Here is a 16,786-nt window from a genome sequence, read left to right on the forward strand (position 1 = left end):
ATCAAAATCACTAAAAACCGTATTATATCAATATAGATAATAATAAAACAAAACATTAAAATTGAGATATATCTCGCTATACTATGCGTACAACCTCATAATATTTCATAAGAAATCCAATGGCTATAGGTATAGGGACTAAAAACAATGATTACCATAGTAAGAGGGCCGGATATGTAAATATAGCAAGGTAGGCGTGTACTTGCAAGCTACGAACATCGAATCGAATTTTCCTTTACTCTCGGTCAAGCCGACGCCCTAGAGATAACAGACTCAAGGCTCCAAACACAAACTAAACGGCTGCAGTCTCTACTTCCATCAATGGCGGTCGGCGGTTGTACTTTTTCGTCGGACGACATCGTCGTTAAGTCGCCTAACGATAGGCGGTTATACCGATACATACAGCTGCCAAACGGTCTCTGTGCTTTGCTTGTGCATGATCCTGCTATTTACATGGAAGGGCAGCCGGAAAGTGCTAGACCTGATGGAATCAGCGATGATGATGATGATGAAGAAGACGATGAGGATATGGATGAGGACGACGATGAAGACGATGAGGAAGAAGACGATGATGATGAAGACAATGAAGAGGGAGAATCAGCTAAGAGCAATGCGCCTCAGACTAAGAAGGTTTAGCAGTCAATCTTCAGCTATTGATTGAAATTGAAGGATACTTTCTTTTTAATATGGCATAATGGATAAGCAACATGTCTAAATCGATGAGTTTCATAAAATTGGCTTGAGCATTTCAAAAGTTAACTACATTTTGCCGTTTCTACGACGTTACAATTTGTATTGCTGCCATAGCAACCATTTTTTTTTTCTTTACTTTGGCCTGTCGTTTTTAGGTGCTTATGGATTTCTGCGGTTATTTAGCATATAATGAGAAAAATTGGAGGATAACTAATGGCTGTGTAGCTAATTACGTTGACTTTGGTTAGACTAATAGAGACTGTTATTGTTATTGTTCTGCAGGCTGCCGCAGCAATGTGTGTAGGGATGGGCAGCTTTTGCGATCCTCTAGAGGCTCAGGGTCTTGCACATTTTCTTGGTTTGTTACTGTCCTCTTATGTAGTATCTCGATTTATACTTCATCGCGTTGGGTATATCATATATGTGCAAAGACTTGTATATTTGTAGGCCATCAGATAAATGTTTGATTGGAGTTACACAACATCTATTACAATCTTAATTGCGTGTTTTTTGGGTTCATGATATCTAAGCATTTCGTATTTAGATTTGGTGGTGGAAGCTTCATTGTGAAGCACGTAAACAAGGTTTTATGAGAACTTTTGTTTGATGCACCATGCAACAATGTCTCTTGAAGGGCAGATAATTTTTAATAGCTTGTCCCGTTTGATGGTTAAATGGTACTTATTACATGCTTAATGATTTATTGCAGAACACATGCTCTTCATGGGGAGTGCTGAGTTTCCAGATGAAAACGAGGTTTTTCTTGCTATTTGCTATTTTGTTGGTACATGATTTAGGAAAATGCCCACTCACTTGAAAACATTGAAAATCAATGTCAAAGAGCATAAAAAAGCTATCGATGGATAGATGTATTAAATATTTAGATTGCACTATTTACGAATGAGCAACATGCATTACAACTGAACATTCAATACAATTCATTTTTATGCTGTAGAATAGCGTATAGGTCATTTGGGAGAATGTAACATGTACCTTATTTGCCCCAGTAACTGATGATCAGAGACCTTTCCCGAAAACTACAATTTAATATTAGTGATAGGATAGGATTGGTAAGAGTGAAGTTAGTTTCTTAAAAGGTCAATGGATAAAAATTATCAATTCTCAAGCGTGCGGGATTCTGGAATTAGTAAAAGACAACATCAACGACATCTATATGCTCTTTGATCACAACTTTTGCTTCATCTTAGACTATTTTGTATAGTATATGCAAAGCCTCATACCACAACAGAGCCAGTTTTAAACAACGGAATTGTGATCCAATTCCTTCTTGCTTGACTCTTTCTTGTGCTAGTATGACAGTTACTTGTCCAAGCATGGGGGCTCTTCGAATGCATACACGGAAGTAGAGCATACTTGCTATCATTTTGAAGTTAAATCAGAATTTCTTCAGGGTGCTTTGAGAAGGTAATTCGACATCCTTTTAAAGTATATTGCCATATGAATCCATGGGCATTGTCCCATCTATGCCTGTGGTTGGTTTTACGAATACCTTGTTCTTGAATTCTTGAATTCTTGACTACGTTGGGTGACAACAAAATAAACTATAATGCTAGTCTAGCAATGACAATCATATGCTATCATTAATAATAAGGAGCCTCAAGATAACAAAAGCCTTGTTGTTTGATCTATTTCAAAAAGATAAAAGAGAAACATGAAACACATAGATTGGTAATGTGTTGCTTGGGACTGAGATAACTGCTCGTTTGGTTTATACAACCTTAGATTTTAACACAAAAATAGAACTCGACGCAAGTATACACCTTGAACTACTATAGTCTTGTAACAAATAATAATGGTATAAGTACCAGATATCGTCACAGAGAAAGCTTTGTAAAGTTCTTCAAAAGTCCAGTCTATAAAAACTAATTTCAGATGATGAATTCGTGGGATTTGATTTATCTAAAATTGGGATATTTATTTAGCAATTAAGAAAATATTAGTCGTAAAAAGAAGCATAGGGTGCAAAGGTTGATTAAGACACAAAACAGACAATCCAGCAGAAAGGTGACATAGCATTCCCGTCACAAGTCCATAAAACCATAAGATGATTTTATAAAATTGTTATAATATCAACTATCGGGTCAGACGGCCTTCCAAGAGTACACACAGGCCAACATGCTATCGTTACATTTCTGTCACAATTTCGTAAAACCATAAGATGATTTTATAAAATTGTTACAGTATCAACTATTGGGTCAGACGGCCTTCTAAGAGTACACACAGGCCAACGTGCTATCGATACGATATCATTTATGTTAGACGTCGTGAATCCTGGCACAACACAGTGTTACCATCCTACACCGTAGGGGCATAGTATAGTGCTGAGCCACCCCCGTCATGCTTAATTTCGCCAAACGAAGACGAAGATGAGCCATGGTACCGTTAATGTCAAAATACAAATTGGCCTTCTGAATCCATTCCTGAGGATGAAACCCATAAAACTCCGGTAACTTCACTTTTTTCACCGCCCAAGGTAAACCATCTGCGGTTTTGGGAGGAGTATAACCACCACCACTAGATCCTCCACCGCTGCTTTGAGGATCGAAGAAGGCACACGAGAATTGATCGCCTAATCCCGGACCACCCCCGAATCCTGAAACTGTTGATTCCCTTGTTGTTTCATCCATCCTAATATGACCTTACGGAATTCGCTGGATTCAACCCTATCCACTTCCAAGGTCTGAAGGGCGGTTTTGATGTCGGTAACATCAGATTGAAGTTGGTGAATGAGCTCCTCATGTTGCTCAATTCGATGTTGAACAGAACGAGTTTCCATCGGCAATGAGAACGGAAAAATAGACGGCACGTCAAGGGCAGGTCGGACCAATGATGGGTAATTGAAACTCAATTCAATATAAAATAAATAAGAACACATAAATTAATGGAAGGAAAAGGTGATTCTATTGAAATATGAAATAAACAGATTATAATCAAAATTCCAGGGATAATCCTCTCTCACAACAAGGTTGGAGCCTAAGCAACCATGAAAGAAAACGTAATGAATGACTCAAAGATCTCCCTTCCCTATTTATTCTTCTCTCTCCTCTAACTAACCTCAACCACTTTCATCATTTTTTTTTGCCCTTTTAGAATACACATGCAATATCCTAGGTTTGTTTGCATCGGCTTTTATTAATTCCCAATTCGTATCAGAATGCCTTCCAGATTGACACAGAGCTAACGTTTTCTGTGGCTACACATTTATTTATGTTTGCATAGATGTTATTTTCCATGATATTATGATCGAAACATGCTTAGCCATCTCCTTTCTATTTTTCAGGTTTTCACAGTTTTTTATCTCACCCCTAGTGAAGACTGAAGCAATGGATCGAGAAGTACAGGCTGTAGATTCAGGCGTGTTCATATTACTCCTTTTTGAAAATTCCAGTCTTTTAACACAATCAATGGAAAAGAAAAACAAATCACTTACTGACTCAACCTTTTATGATGCAAAAAACATCAGAATTTAATCAGGCTTTGCAAAGTGATGCTTGTCGACTTCAACAATTACAATGCCATACAGCGGCATCTGGTCATGCCTTCAACCAATTTTTTTGGGGTAAGCTTGAATAAGTCCTTTTAGTTTTTCATTATTATTGCTCAACATCTTCATTGTTTCCTTCAAATGTGATGGTTTCATTATATACTTGTCTTAAATGATTAACTCGGCTTGTTCATCAAATATGCAAATTATTCATATTTGTCTTTTCCAATTTTCTTGTATCAAAAGGGAACAAGAAAAGCTTAGTTGATGCGATGGAGAAAGGAATCAACTTACGGGATCAAATCTTGAAATTCTACAATGATTTTTACCATGGTGGGCTGATGAAGTTAGTTATCATTGGCGGAGGTAAGTTTCCTGTTATAAATATGAAAAAGTAATCATCGGGAATGTCTTGTTAGCTTAATCAGTACTGCTGAACTGTAGGTTTATTCGTTTTGGCGTTCGATATTTTATCGAACTTGAGAAAATTGCTATAATCATAAGTAGTGCAACCAAGTAGCATGTGCGTTTTACTTTAAATGTATGTTAGAAGCTAAAGTTGACTAAATTGTAAAACATTACGAAGTTGCAAATATTGGTTTGTACCAATAGCATTTTGCTTAGGCCAGTGGAGATCAAGATGATGCCAAGGTTGTCATGTTGAGACTTGAGAGTGAGCAAATTGTCTTTCTGGTTTGTCTTGGATGTGTTGGTGAAAGTTTTATATACCTTTGGCGTAGGTTCGAGGTCGACACATGCTGTATTGGGAATGGCAATGTTACTTATAGAACATATGCTGTAACTCCCGTACGATTCACCTATTGTAGGCGGACTAAGAAATAGGTGGGAGGGGCTGTTTTTGTTACATTCCGTAAATAAAGGGTATACTTTGTAATAAGCAAATAGACTAAAGGGTCGGTTAGGAAATATCTTTTTCTTAGTGCCTTTATGTGGAGCGGGAAGGGGAATTATGGGGCATTCAGATATTTGTAAATCGGACGAGAGTCCTCTGGGAGAGATCATGGCCTCTCGAAAGCCATAGAAGCAATACAATCATATGACCATACTTGCACAATTCTTTTCTGTAATTTCTGTTCATCTCAGTTTATAGCACATATTTGGTTGTTAGTGCAAGGCAAATAAAATGGTGCACTAAGTATTCATGCTTCAAAAATAACGTTAATTATGTGCCAAGGCTTGCCCAAGACGTTCTATTGTTTGTAGCAGTACATAAGACATGATGTTGCCTTTTTATTAGCACGTTGGTTAGAATGCAACAGGGTACTGGATTTGGTATTATGTAATTGTTGCAAATGTGCAACTTATGTAGTTGATGCAAGGAAACTCTCTGGTCTAGTTGCAACTTGCAAGTGGTGGGCAGTGACGTTATCATTTTAGTTGACTTTTACTGAAGAGGTATTAAGTGGCGATACGTCTTTCTGCCTTTCAAGGGAAGTAGAAGGAAAAATTGTGGAACCTGTTATGAATGGGGTTCTTTGTTTATTCCTTTTATGCTACATACTTAGGGGCTGTTTGAATTTTTTTCCCCATTAAGCTGTTTTTATATGTATGGGTGATTAAGATAAATTGTTGTTTGATTTTTTGCTTTGAATAAATAATCTGAATAACAAAAATTACCATTTTAACCTTCTGTGTACATGTGTTGATTGAAAGTTGATTGTTTGATAAATCTTCTGGATGACAAAAAAATGAAATTATGATGTATATAAAATAACATAAATATAACTTGTTCATTACACAATACTTGATAACTTAAAATAAATTTAAAACATTTAGGTTTCATATTTGATAACAAGTTCTAATTCATGCATTTGCTGGTCGACTAATTTTTTTTTGATGAGATGTGGGATTAAAGATTGTAGGACAAAGGAAAATTTTGGAAAAATATATTAGCTTAATGCATTAAGATAGTGTGGGATTGCCTACCATGTTAAGCTCATCTCTTAGTATTAAGTTAAATTTAAATATAGCTTAATCAATTAAGATAACCAACCATTAAGCTTATTAAGTTGAAATCAAATGCCCCCTTAGTCTGGGTTATAATAAGCTTTCAGTGCTATATCCCTGAAACCCATTTATGTTTGTTTCATAGATTGAATTACATTCTTTCTTTCACCTCAAATGCAATATATATCCAAGAAATCATTTCATTCAAGCTATACAAATTGTGCCTGACACTAATACATGGAATTTGTTGCACACACTGAAGTCAAATTACATGGGACATTTCAGTGACTTCTGAAACATCCTTCTGTGCTGTCACCATAGTTCTACAACATGATGCCTACCTCGATTTTAGCTGGTAACATCGTTTCATTCATGCATTAGCATTGCTGTGACAAGTTCTATTTCCAATTATGTGTTATGATTCATAATAAAACGTCTGTATGATCTTTAATTGTTTGCATCGATAAGATTATAAAGCTACTTTTCTGCTGCAGAAACTCTTGATGTGCTTGAAAGTTGGGTTCTGGAGCTATTTAGCAATGTCAAGACCAACAATGCAATAAAGTCAGAAGTCAGGCAAGGAATCCCCATTTGGAGCCCAGGAAAAATTTATCGTTTAGAGGCTGTTAAAGATGTCCACATTCTTGATCTATCATGGACATTGCCATGTCTTCGTAAAGACTATTTAAAGAAAGCAGAAGACTATTTGGCACATCTCATAGGGCATGGTAGGTCCTTTGCCTGTTTGAAATTGGTTTGTATCCTTAAAACCCACTGTTCTTTTCTCTAGCACCAAATACATGTATTTGTTTACTGTTACCATGTAGTTAACTGAAAAGTTCATTATTTAACAGGAAGTTAAGAAAGTAAAATCACTTTTAAAACTTAAGTGAGTATAAGTTCAATGTGTGTATGGTTTTGGGTCTTGGCTCTGCTAGCACTTTTATGTTTTCTATTTATGTGAAGCATCTTTTACACATTGTTTACAATTTTCTTGGTGGAACCTTGTTATATAAAATTGATTTTTGTTTTTTTTAATTAACCTGGATATCCAACCCGCTATGCGAGCCGACTAATCCCCGGGCGACCACCCGTTTCGCGGGTAGTCCGGAGTCACCGCATTTGAACCTTCGTGGCCGGACTTTAGTAAACAGCTTGCCATGAATGCTTGTATGTATGCATGTGGCTTCAGAATAAGATGACACCATGAAGGGTTCAAATGATTGCAAGTTCTAATTCATAAATTTTTTCTGAGGTTATAACTAAAGGTAAAGACTCATAATAATTTTATTTATGAATATGGGACAAGTGTATCTTGTATGTTAAGTTTGAATTGATGTGGGCATATGCTCATTATAACAAATATCCATGTCTCTTTATATCCATATATGACTAGCTTTTAGTGTGCCTATGACCATTTGATAGAATGGAAGACCTCCATTGGTGGTAAAGGTCAAAAGGCTAGATAAATTTTGTTTCTTCCTTTTGGAGCCAGAAGTAATTTTAGTTTTCTTAGAGACCGTTTTAGTTTCTTTTAAATGTTATTTTCTTCTTTGTTAAAGGACATCATCTATGCCGTGATTATTCTGCTTCATAATTCACTTGTGCATTCTCCTGATAAATATCATGCTTAGCTTCTACTTTTGTGTACTTTCTTTCTGTTTTATGTCGACATAATATTGTTGATAAACACCTTGGGGAGACTAATGTGAATTCATCAAGAGCAATCTTATGTGTACAGAGGGCAGAGGAAGCTTGCTCTTTTTTTTAAAAGCTAAAGGGTGGGCGACTTCTATATCTGCTGGTGTTGGTGATGATGGAATGCATCGATCTTCAGTAGCATATATTTTTGGCATGTCTATACACCTCACTGACTCTGGACTGGAAAAGGTAACATCACAATCCTGCCTTGGCATGTAATTGATTGCCATCTTCTTTGGCTTGTATACAAGAAGGTGGGTCACAATAGTGGGGTTCTTCTATTAGTAATGCACTTTTATATTACTAGTCCATATTTCTGACTTGGCCTTTTGGCGGTTGCATCATATTTTCTGTACCAATGGTTAGATGCCTGTCTGGAAATTTAACCTTGTAGTTTTTTGTCTCATGATGCTGTAATTGTTTTGTTGAGATCATATCTATTTCTGTCAACCTTTAAAGGGTTTTGTGGGAATTCAATGTCGTTTCCTGCAAACAAGTTTGGGTAGGATGGATGTACATTTCTTATGGGCAGGTTTGGATAGGATGAATGCACGCAGAAGGAAGAAAAAAAGAATTCAAAAAGCATCTGGTGCATTTAGCTTATCAACATACAAACACGACAGTTTGATGTAAACTGAAGCAGACATATAGATAGACCCTACTTGGTAGTTGAAGCTAGGTATTAAGATATATGCTAATGGAAGGAAATGTTGAATGACTAGATATATGCAGTAAGTAGTGGTGCTGTTTTTAGAATAAAAAATTTGAAGTATGAAAACTGAATGAATTGTTGCCTAGTTAATTAATGCCAAAACATTCTAATGGAGACAAAGCAACAAGGAACTTGTTTATGCAGTTAAAGAGGACTAAATTGTTCAGCATCCAACTTACAGACAACCCAAAACCAGTTTTCCCGCGAAGAAAGTGTTTTGAGTTATAAAGTTTATTGGAATTTGGATATTTTTATTCTACAGTCACCTGACCCGTTTCTATATATCTGAACCTTTTTTATTCTGTATTGCCAAAGCTGTCAAACTAACAACACAATACCTCCACCAGAAAAAGCTATCTCTTCACAAATTAATGTTCTGACAGGAACTATATAATAGACTAGTAGTATTGATTAAGATGTGTATCATGCTGACTAGGGGGCTAGCCATCCATATATTTTTGTGTGTCTGGCTGCATGCGTGTCTATATGTTTTGTCTGTGTTTGGGGCATGTAGATAAATTATCTTTTACCAAGTTGGTCCCATCCTTGAATATGTTCACATACCGAGGTTGGTGATCAGAAGAAGCATGGCATTATGGTGAACAAATAAGGGACACATGAAATGAATGTTTTTTAGATGTATATATGATGAGGTCCAAGTCAAAACCACTGCAGATTGATTGATATAGTTGATTATAGATAAATGTCCACAACTCTTTATAAACTTCACTGCTGAAATACCTACATGCTCGTATCACTAGAGGAACCATTATACTAGGTTTGACTGGGTATCTGTTCTGAAATCAAACTATATTCTCAAGTATTGATATTTGTTTTCCTGTTTGAATACGGAATCTACAAGCTAGATGTCATACATAATGGATGGTACTAGTTCCTGGCAAAGATGTGGAATATCACATGACAACACTAGTCTAGAGGGAGGATCATTGATGATTCTTTGCTTATGCAAGTATAATTTTGGGTGCTTGATATAGTTTAACTTACTTCCTCCCCCCTGTTTATAATCTTCTGACATTTGGCTCTTTGCTCCAATGGGTCTGAATGAAATTGTAAATCATCCAATGCTTCTGTAGTGGGTTGATCTTCTGTTCGTAGCTAAAATTTTCATTCAAATTGAATCTTTATCATTCTTCAATTACTTTTGCTTGTTCTTTGGCCTTGTTACTCACCTTGGTGGTTGATAATGTAATTTGGTTCCCCCATCATGAGTCTCTTTCTTCGTGAAATTTTGCGTTTGCAATGTATTTTTGGTTGCTTCTTTCTGCCATTTTATGTTTTTAATGTTGGGCTATTTAAGTCTACATACAACTTGGTTTTAGGGGTTGTTTGGTTGGTTTTCCACTAAGTTCTGTATGGATAAAGCTGTCTGTGTCGATTAATATGTCTGTATAGCATGGGAAGGTTTTTGTTTGGGAGGGTATTTTCATAGATGGAAGAAGCATGTTTTTTAATTGGGAGGGGCAGGTTTGGATTAAACTTGGATTTCTGCATAAAGCTCCCTCCTAGAAGCTTACTGAATAAGCCACTTTCCATATCATTAAGCTACTACCAAACAATCATGTATACTTGTATAGCTAACCGAATAAGCTGTGAGTCCCATTAAGCTCATTAAGCTGCAAACAAACAGGCCATTAGTGTTTGTTGTGACATGTACATGACAGCCTAATATGCCAAGTGCAATTTTCTTGCACATTATCTTCAAGTGACAGCTTCTTCCTCTACAAGCCTCCCTTAGAAGTTAGAATTCCTCTTTGAAATGAGATTTTTATATTGCAGATCTATGAGATTATTGGCTTTGTTTACCAATACCTTAAGTTACTGCAACAAGTTTCTCCTCAAGAATGGATATATAGAGAACTTCAGGACATTGCAAATATGGACTTTACATTTGCCGAGGAACAACCGCAGGATGAGTACGCTGCAGAACTTTCAGGTATCTCCCTTCGTTATCTTTTTTATATATATTCTTGGACTGCTAAAGCAATATCATCAACTTTGGTCCTGTTGTTGAGGTTGATGCTATAAAATGTTTGATTGCTATTGTATCCAGCCTTTGAAGTTTTAAAGTGTCATTAAACTCATATAGACTCTTGGTAATTTGAGTTTATTATTAAAAGAGGTGTCCTGTAGAAAAGAGCTTTTCTACCACTTGATCCATTGTGACTAGCTGCAAAACCTTTTTCTTCCTACGCATATGGAATGGTCTTGGCTCTCTAAACTTTATATTGTGAAATTTAATTATCCTGAATGGATATAGCATAGAAAATTGGATCAAGTCTGTCAAGTAAATATTTTTTTGAAGGCAGCAAAAGAATATTAATGGACCTTTTCTCCTCTGCACACTCGTGAATACCAAGACTTCTTTACTTTCATGGATGATACTTTAGATTCCATTAGACTACTTTGTTGCTCTTGGAAAAAATTGCAGTGCAACGCAATGAAGTCGTGGAAAATTTGTAATCTCATTGAGGTGCAGAGATCCAAAGTGTAATATACACTTTCTTAATTCATTTATTTTCATTGACTTCTTAATTTAGAAATCACTGTTTTACTGCTAAGTGTTGATGGTTGGATTTATGATACTCATTTGTGCTATTGTCATATGTTTCAAAGAATATGTTTAATAGATCTTTAATGATATTCCAGAAAATCTCCTTATTTATCCACCGGAGCACACTATATATGGGGATTATGCATACAAGGTGTGGGATGAGGAAATGGTTAAACATGTTTTGACTTTCTTCACTCCAGACAACATGAGGACTGATATATTATCAAAGTCTTTCAATAAGCCGGAAGGTATTATATTTGCTGTATCTTCTTAATGAGAACTTTATCTATCTTTTGTGATTACATGCATCAATTTTCTAACATGCATGAATTATGAAGTGTGAAGTTGCAATAGACCTTTAAAACTTTTTAGGCATGCAATGTGCAGAGATATTTCCGAATATATTCTTCAGTTTCATTTTGTGGCTTCCGTGTTTGAACAATATAAGAATGTTGAGAAGCAGAGAATGGGGGTGGGCAGCAGTTACTAATTTTCAATTGTGAAAAGTCCAAGAAAAACCCAATGCACTTTTCAATTTTGAGTGATTAAGTCCCTGATTGATGATGCTTATTTCCTTTTTTTCCCTTTCTTTCTCTAGGGAAAGACATCAAAAATGTCAAGTACACCACTTCCGTCTATGTTGTTACTCACGTCTAGTACCTATCGTTGGAGATGACACTTATCTTCTTGTCAATATGTGCTCTTTAACCTGAGAGTTGGTTTCCAATACGAATAGTAGTTATTGTGAGAAGGGTAAGAAGGGATCTCCACCCTAATTAATCCTAATTGAAGATCATCTGAAAATATCCTTCAAAGCTCATTCATGGGTTATTTTGGGACTTAATCTGAACCATTAGATCAACACTAAAAGTTATCAAGGGTCCAAATCCCTTCTTAAATTTCTCACCATAATTCCTATTCTCACACGATCCTTCATCTGAACCTGAACCACATGATTATCTGTTTTGTCTATCGGTATTCAGTTTCCACTTGTGTGCTTTGCTGGATGTCTGTTTGCAGAGAATGATGGCAGTAATGAGTATTTGGTATTCAACATAAGATGACATTATATTTTTCCAATGGTGCATGGATGCCATTTTTTGCATTTGCAAGAAATTACATAAATATCTCGAGCGTATTATCTGGTGAATAAGATCTTGTCTTGGCATTGTTCTTGAAACTTTATTTTGTTCTTGCTTGGTAAAACAATATTTGATTACCTTGTTCTCCAAGCTTGTTTTTTGGCTTGTAATATTTATAAAAAATTAAAACTACACTTAATCAGTTTGCCACTTTCTGTTATTCTGCTGTGAGAAAGAGGTATGAGAAATAAAAGGATTTTTTTCTGAATGCTGTTAAGCACTTTCCCTAATCAAGTTTTTGTTTTTTATTTGTTCGTTCAGATGTCCAATGTGAGCCGTGGTTTGGATCACAGTATATAGAGGAAAATATTCCTCAATCCCTTTTGGAATTATGGAGGGATCCCCCAGAAATAGATGTGTCATTACATTTACCGGCAAAAAATGAATTCATTCCACAAGATTTTTCAATTCGTGCAAATACGGTATCATGTAATTCCACCAGTGCATCTCCTCCAAAGTGTATACTTGATGAGCCGTTGATGAAGTTTTGGTACAAGCTTGATAAGACTTTCCAATTTCCACGTGCTAATACTTATTTTCGTGTTACACTGAATGGAGCTTATCGTGGTTTAAAGAATGTTCTGTTGACTGAGCTATTTCTTAACCTTCTAAAGGACAAGTTGAATGACATTGTATATCAGGCAAGTGACTGTTGTGTAGTTCTTTGTATATCTTTGTTTGTATATCAGGGGGTGAACAATCGGAAAGGGAAAAAGTTCATGTATATCTTTTTTGTTTGTAGATACAAGTATAATTATATGTATTATCATATAGAAAATGAATGCTGCCCTCATCACTCTCTCAAGGTAAGTGGAGGCATAACGTGTTTTTTGGTTCTTCCTGATATCACAAGTTGTAATTCCTTGCATCTTTTGCATACGTAAATATGCTATCCTGTATGATTACTTTTTTGGTCTTTTAACCGTATAGTTTTTATTCTTCTTCATGTTTTCCCTCTTCAAATGGGTTTTCTGTTCTCATTCTTTTGCTTCATTGTTAGTATTATTTTGTATATGGAACCTGAGAATTATACGTGATAGTTTGCTTTCTTTGCCTGCAGGCTAGTGTGGCTAAGTTGGAAACTTCTATATCACTTGTTAGTGACAAGTTAGAGCTAAAGGTCTATGGCTTTAATGACAAGCTTCCGGTTCTTCTTTCCAAAATCTTGGAAACTGCCAAATCATTTTTGCCAACCGATGAGCGCTTTGTGGTATGTGTTAGAGCTTCAACTCTCATATTTATTTGCAAGGTTTTAAAGGGCGGAATCGGGCCTCGAGGCGGTTGGAGGCGGAAATAAATATACGCCAAAATATGTATATTTGCTACAAAGATATATATATATATATATACACACACACACATTTATATACAATGAGGGAGGTCCAGTGGAAAACCCCCGAAAAAATAAAAAACTAAGGAACACCCTGTAATCATTCATCTGGATGGTATGCACATGTGCGTGCAAGTAATTGAAGCCGTTTCTTGGTTTTTATGCACGTTTGCATGTTATGCACATGTGCATACTAGACAAATTGCTTACNGTATGCACATGTGCGTGCAAGTAATTGAAGCCGTTTCTTGGTTTTTATGCACGTTTGCATGTTATGCACATGTGCATACTAGACAAATTGCTTACAGATTACTTGTATGCACATGTGCGTGCAAGTAATTGAAGCCGTTTCTTGGTTTTTATGCACGTTTGCATGTTATGCACATGTGCATACCAGACAAATTGCTTACAGATTACTTGTATACACATGTGCATATGGTCCAGACGAGCGCTTACTAGGGTGTTTCTCAGATTTTTACGGTTTTCCCCCGAACCTGACTCTATACAATATATATATATATATATATATATATATATATATTGCTAAAGTACTAAAGGAACTGCTAGTTGAATAGTTCTTTTCTAGAAGGGTGTCCTAGGCTATGCCTGGACTAATCCCAGAAAATTTTGACTACTTGATAAACTCGGTGGCCACAATTGTTGTGTACGATTGAAATCGAACCTTGGGCAGATGGGATATTCCACCACATCCCCCAAGACTTCAACCACTACGTGATAACCCTTGTGGTTTGGTTAAGTAATTCTTGACGGAGGAAAGAGTGAAACCGCGAGATAGGCTGAGACCGAGAGGGTGTGCAAAAATTGGTTGCTGGTAGAAGAGAAGGGTCAAACCACTCTTTTTGATCGAGAGGAGAAAGTACTAGATTTTTTGGTTTTAAAATATTAAAAGTACACATCAGGGCCATTGGACTTTTAACTGTTAGTTTTTTAAAATAAAAGAAGGGACACTTGTACTATAAAGAGAAGACTATCACCATAAAGCTTATAAAAAAGCCAAAAAACCATTACCATAGCAGATCATCTGAGGCATATGCCTCGACCACGCCTCATGCCTCACCGAACCGCCTCACTGAACCAAGGCGTAAGCCTCATTCACGGTCCAAGAGGCGCCACCTCATGTGCGGTTTTGGGCTGCCTCACCTCGAGGCGTGCCTCAAGGCATACGCCTCAAACGATTTTTAGAACCATGTTTATATGTACATGTTTATTTTTCCCTCTTGCTTTCTTTTGATACGTGAAAATTTGAAGATTGCACTTTATCTTGCCTGCTTGCCATGCTTCTACTAAAGGGTTGTTAATTTATCGTTTCTATATTACTTTTTTTGATGATTATGTCACCTGATATGTTGAAGTATATCAAACCAAGTCTAACGCTTTCTACTGTTAGATTTCAGTTTAACTGCCGAAGTAGTCACTAATGTAGTTTATTCTTGTTGGCTCACTGCTGCTGATTTTGTCAGGTAATCAAGGAGGATATGGAGAGAACTTTACGAAATGTTAACATGAAGCCACTAAATCATTCATCTTACTTGAGACTGCAAGTTCTTTGTCAGAGTTTCTGGGATGTTGATGAGAAACTCGAATTGCTAAATAACCTTTCACTTGCCGATTTAAAGGATTTTATTCCTGAGCTATTCTCCCAGGTGCACAATTATGCTTTAACCCCTTTGATCGCTTTTTGTTTCTGAACCAGAGACGGACCCAATTTTTCTTTCCAAGTGGTGGCACAATGACTATAAAAATTTCACAATATTAGTATAGATTGGTTGGTTGATTCCTTGTCCTTGCACAAAAGGAACCTATGTTTTTAGTCCTGGCTATAATGTTTTTTTAAAAAACATAAGAGGTATATAAAACACACCAAAATTGAAGCTGAAAACTAAGAAAATTGACAAAAGTGGGACTGGTACCCCTTTTTGTAGAAAATTAGCAACATTTACCAACTCTGCCATTAAAGACTTGGGTCAAGATTTCAGTTTCAAAAGCTATAAGGACACCCAACAAAATAATACGGTGGCACCCTTCAGAAACATGGTTTTTTTTCTCTTACGATGGAGCCATGAAGCGGTGGCCCGTCCACCGCATGCTCCTATGTAGGTCCGCCCCTGTTCTGAACATGGGCTTTGTGATTTTTCGAGACTTATTTGGGTTTTTGTTTTGGTTATGGGAATTCTCTTAAAGTTGTTATTTATTCTGCTAACTTTTAGCTGCTTGCTTACATCTTCCTTCTGCAGTTGTATATCGAGGGTCTTTGCCATGGAAATCTACTCGAAGAAGAAGCTGAAAACATATCATATATATTCAGAAAATATTTCTCTGTACAACCACTTCCATCTGAGATGAGACATAAAGAGAGCATTTTATGTCTTCCTTCTAATGCAGACCTAGTTAGAGACGTCCCTGTAAAAAATAAGCTCGACACAAACTCTGTGGTTGAGGTAATTGACTTATTTTGATTAATTTTCATGATTATTATAATTATGGACTTTGTCATCATCGTATGGTGTCATTTGGATGATTCTGACTCAAAAAGTATTTGTTTCAGCTTTATTATCAGATTGAACCAGAAGTCGAATCGAAATTAGCAAAATCAAAAGCACTGGTTGATCTTTTAGATGAAATTATTGAAGAACCACTTTTCAATCAACTGAGGTACAGTGCGGTTATATCTCAAGTTAGACGAATATTGTTGCCTAGTGATTGGATTCAGGTTTTGCACCAACATGGCAGTATGGCTAATTTCTGCTGTGATGTAGGACAAAGGAGCAGCTTGGTTATGTTGTTGATTGTAGCCCTCGGGTAACGTACCGCATATTGGGATTCTGTTTCCGCGTTCAATCTTCCGAGTATAGTCCTGTATATCTGCAAGGGAGAATCGATAATTTTATTGATGAAATGGAAGGTTTGTTGGTAAGTATACTCTTGTTGTGAATTCATATTTCATATATCTATACTATATTATAAAGCATTTAGCTAAAACTCTTAAAAACTCTTAAAACTCTTAAAACTCTTAAAAACTCTTAAACCAGATTTTATCCCATATATGAATTCGTGTAACTAACTGCAGATAAATACAATCAAATACATGATAAACATCTAATTTTAAATATAAAAAATCTAAAATATAATTAGGATAATCATT

The 16,786-nt window shown here is 36.2% G+C and overlaps 1 protein-coding gene across 1 annotated transcript in view; it reads left to right on the top strand.

The window, feature by feature from the left end:
- Positions 1 to 316: 316 nt before the first annotated feature.
- Positions 317 to 16,786, top strand: part of LOC112518115 (nardilysin-like) — a 21,502-nt gene continuing 5,032 nt past the window's right edge. The window contains exons 1-17 of the mRNA XM_025125691.1: positions 317 to 630; positions 976 to 1,051; positions 1,403 to 1,449; positions 2,006 to 2,118; positions 3,995 to 4,068; positions 4,178 to 4,273; positions 4,445 to 4,564; positions 6,661 to 6,894; positions 7,908 to 8,056; positions 10,377 to 10,533; positions 11,247 to 11,399; positions 12,555 to 12,934; positions 13,354 to 13,503; positions 15,105 to 15,287; positions 15,879 to 16,082; positions 16,190 to 16,296; positions 16,401 to 16,554. Of these exons, the coding sequence (XP_024981459.1) occupies positions 322 to 630; positions 976 to 1,051; positions 1,403 to 1,449; positions 2,006 to 2,118; positions 3,995 to 4,068; positions 4,178 to 4,273; positions 4,445 to 4,564; positions 6,661 to 6,894; positions 7,908 to 8,056; positions 10,377 to 10,533; positions 11,247 to 11,399; positions 12,555 to 12,934; positions 13,354 to 13,503; positions 15,105 to 15,287; positions 15,879 to 16,082; positions 16,190 to 16,296; positions 16,401 to 16,554 (2,706 nt within the window). The 5' untranslated portion in view covers positions 317 to 321. The remainder of the gene's footprint in view (positions 631 to 975; positions 1,052 to 1,402; positions 1,450 to 2,005; positions 2,119 to 3,994; positions 4,069 to 4,177; positions 4,274 to 4,444; positions 4,565 to 6,660; positions 6,895 to 7,907; positions 8,057 to 10,376; positions 10,534 to 11,246; positions 11,400 to 12,554; positions 12,935 to 13,353; positions 13,504 to 15,104; positions 15,288 to 15,878; positions 16,083 to 16,189; positions 16,297 to 16,400; positions 16,555 to 16,786) is intronic.

The sequence above is a fragment of the Cynara cardunculus genome (genome assembly GCF_001531365.2).
Source record: "Cynara cardunculus var. scolymus isolate 2C chromosome LG 9, CcrdV1, whole genome shotgun sequence".
NCBI classification, from domain to species: Eukaryota; Viridiplantae; Streptophyta; class Magnoliopsida; order Asterales; family Asteraceae; genus Cynara; species Cynara cardunculus.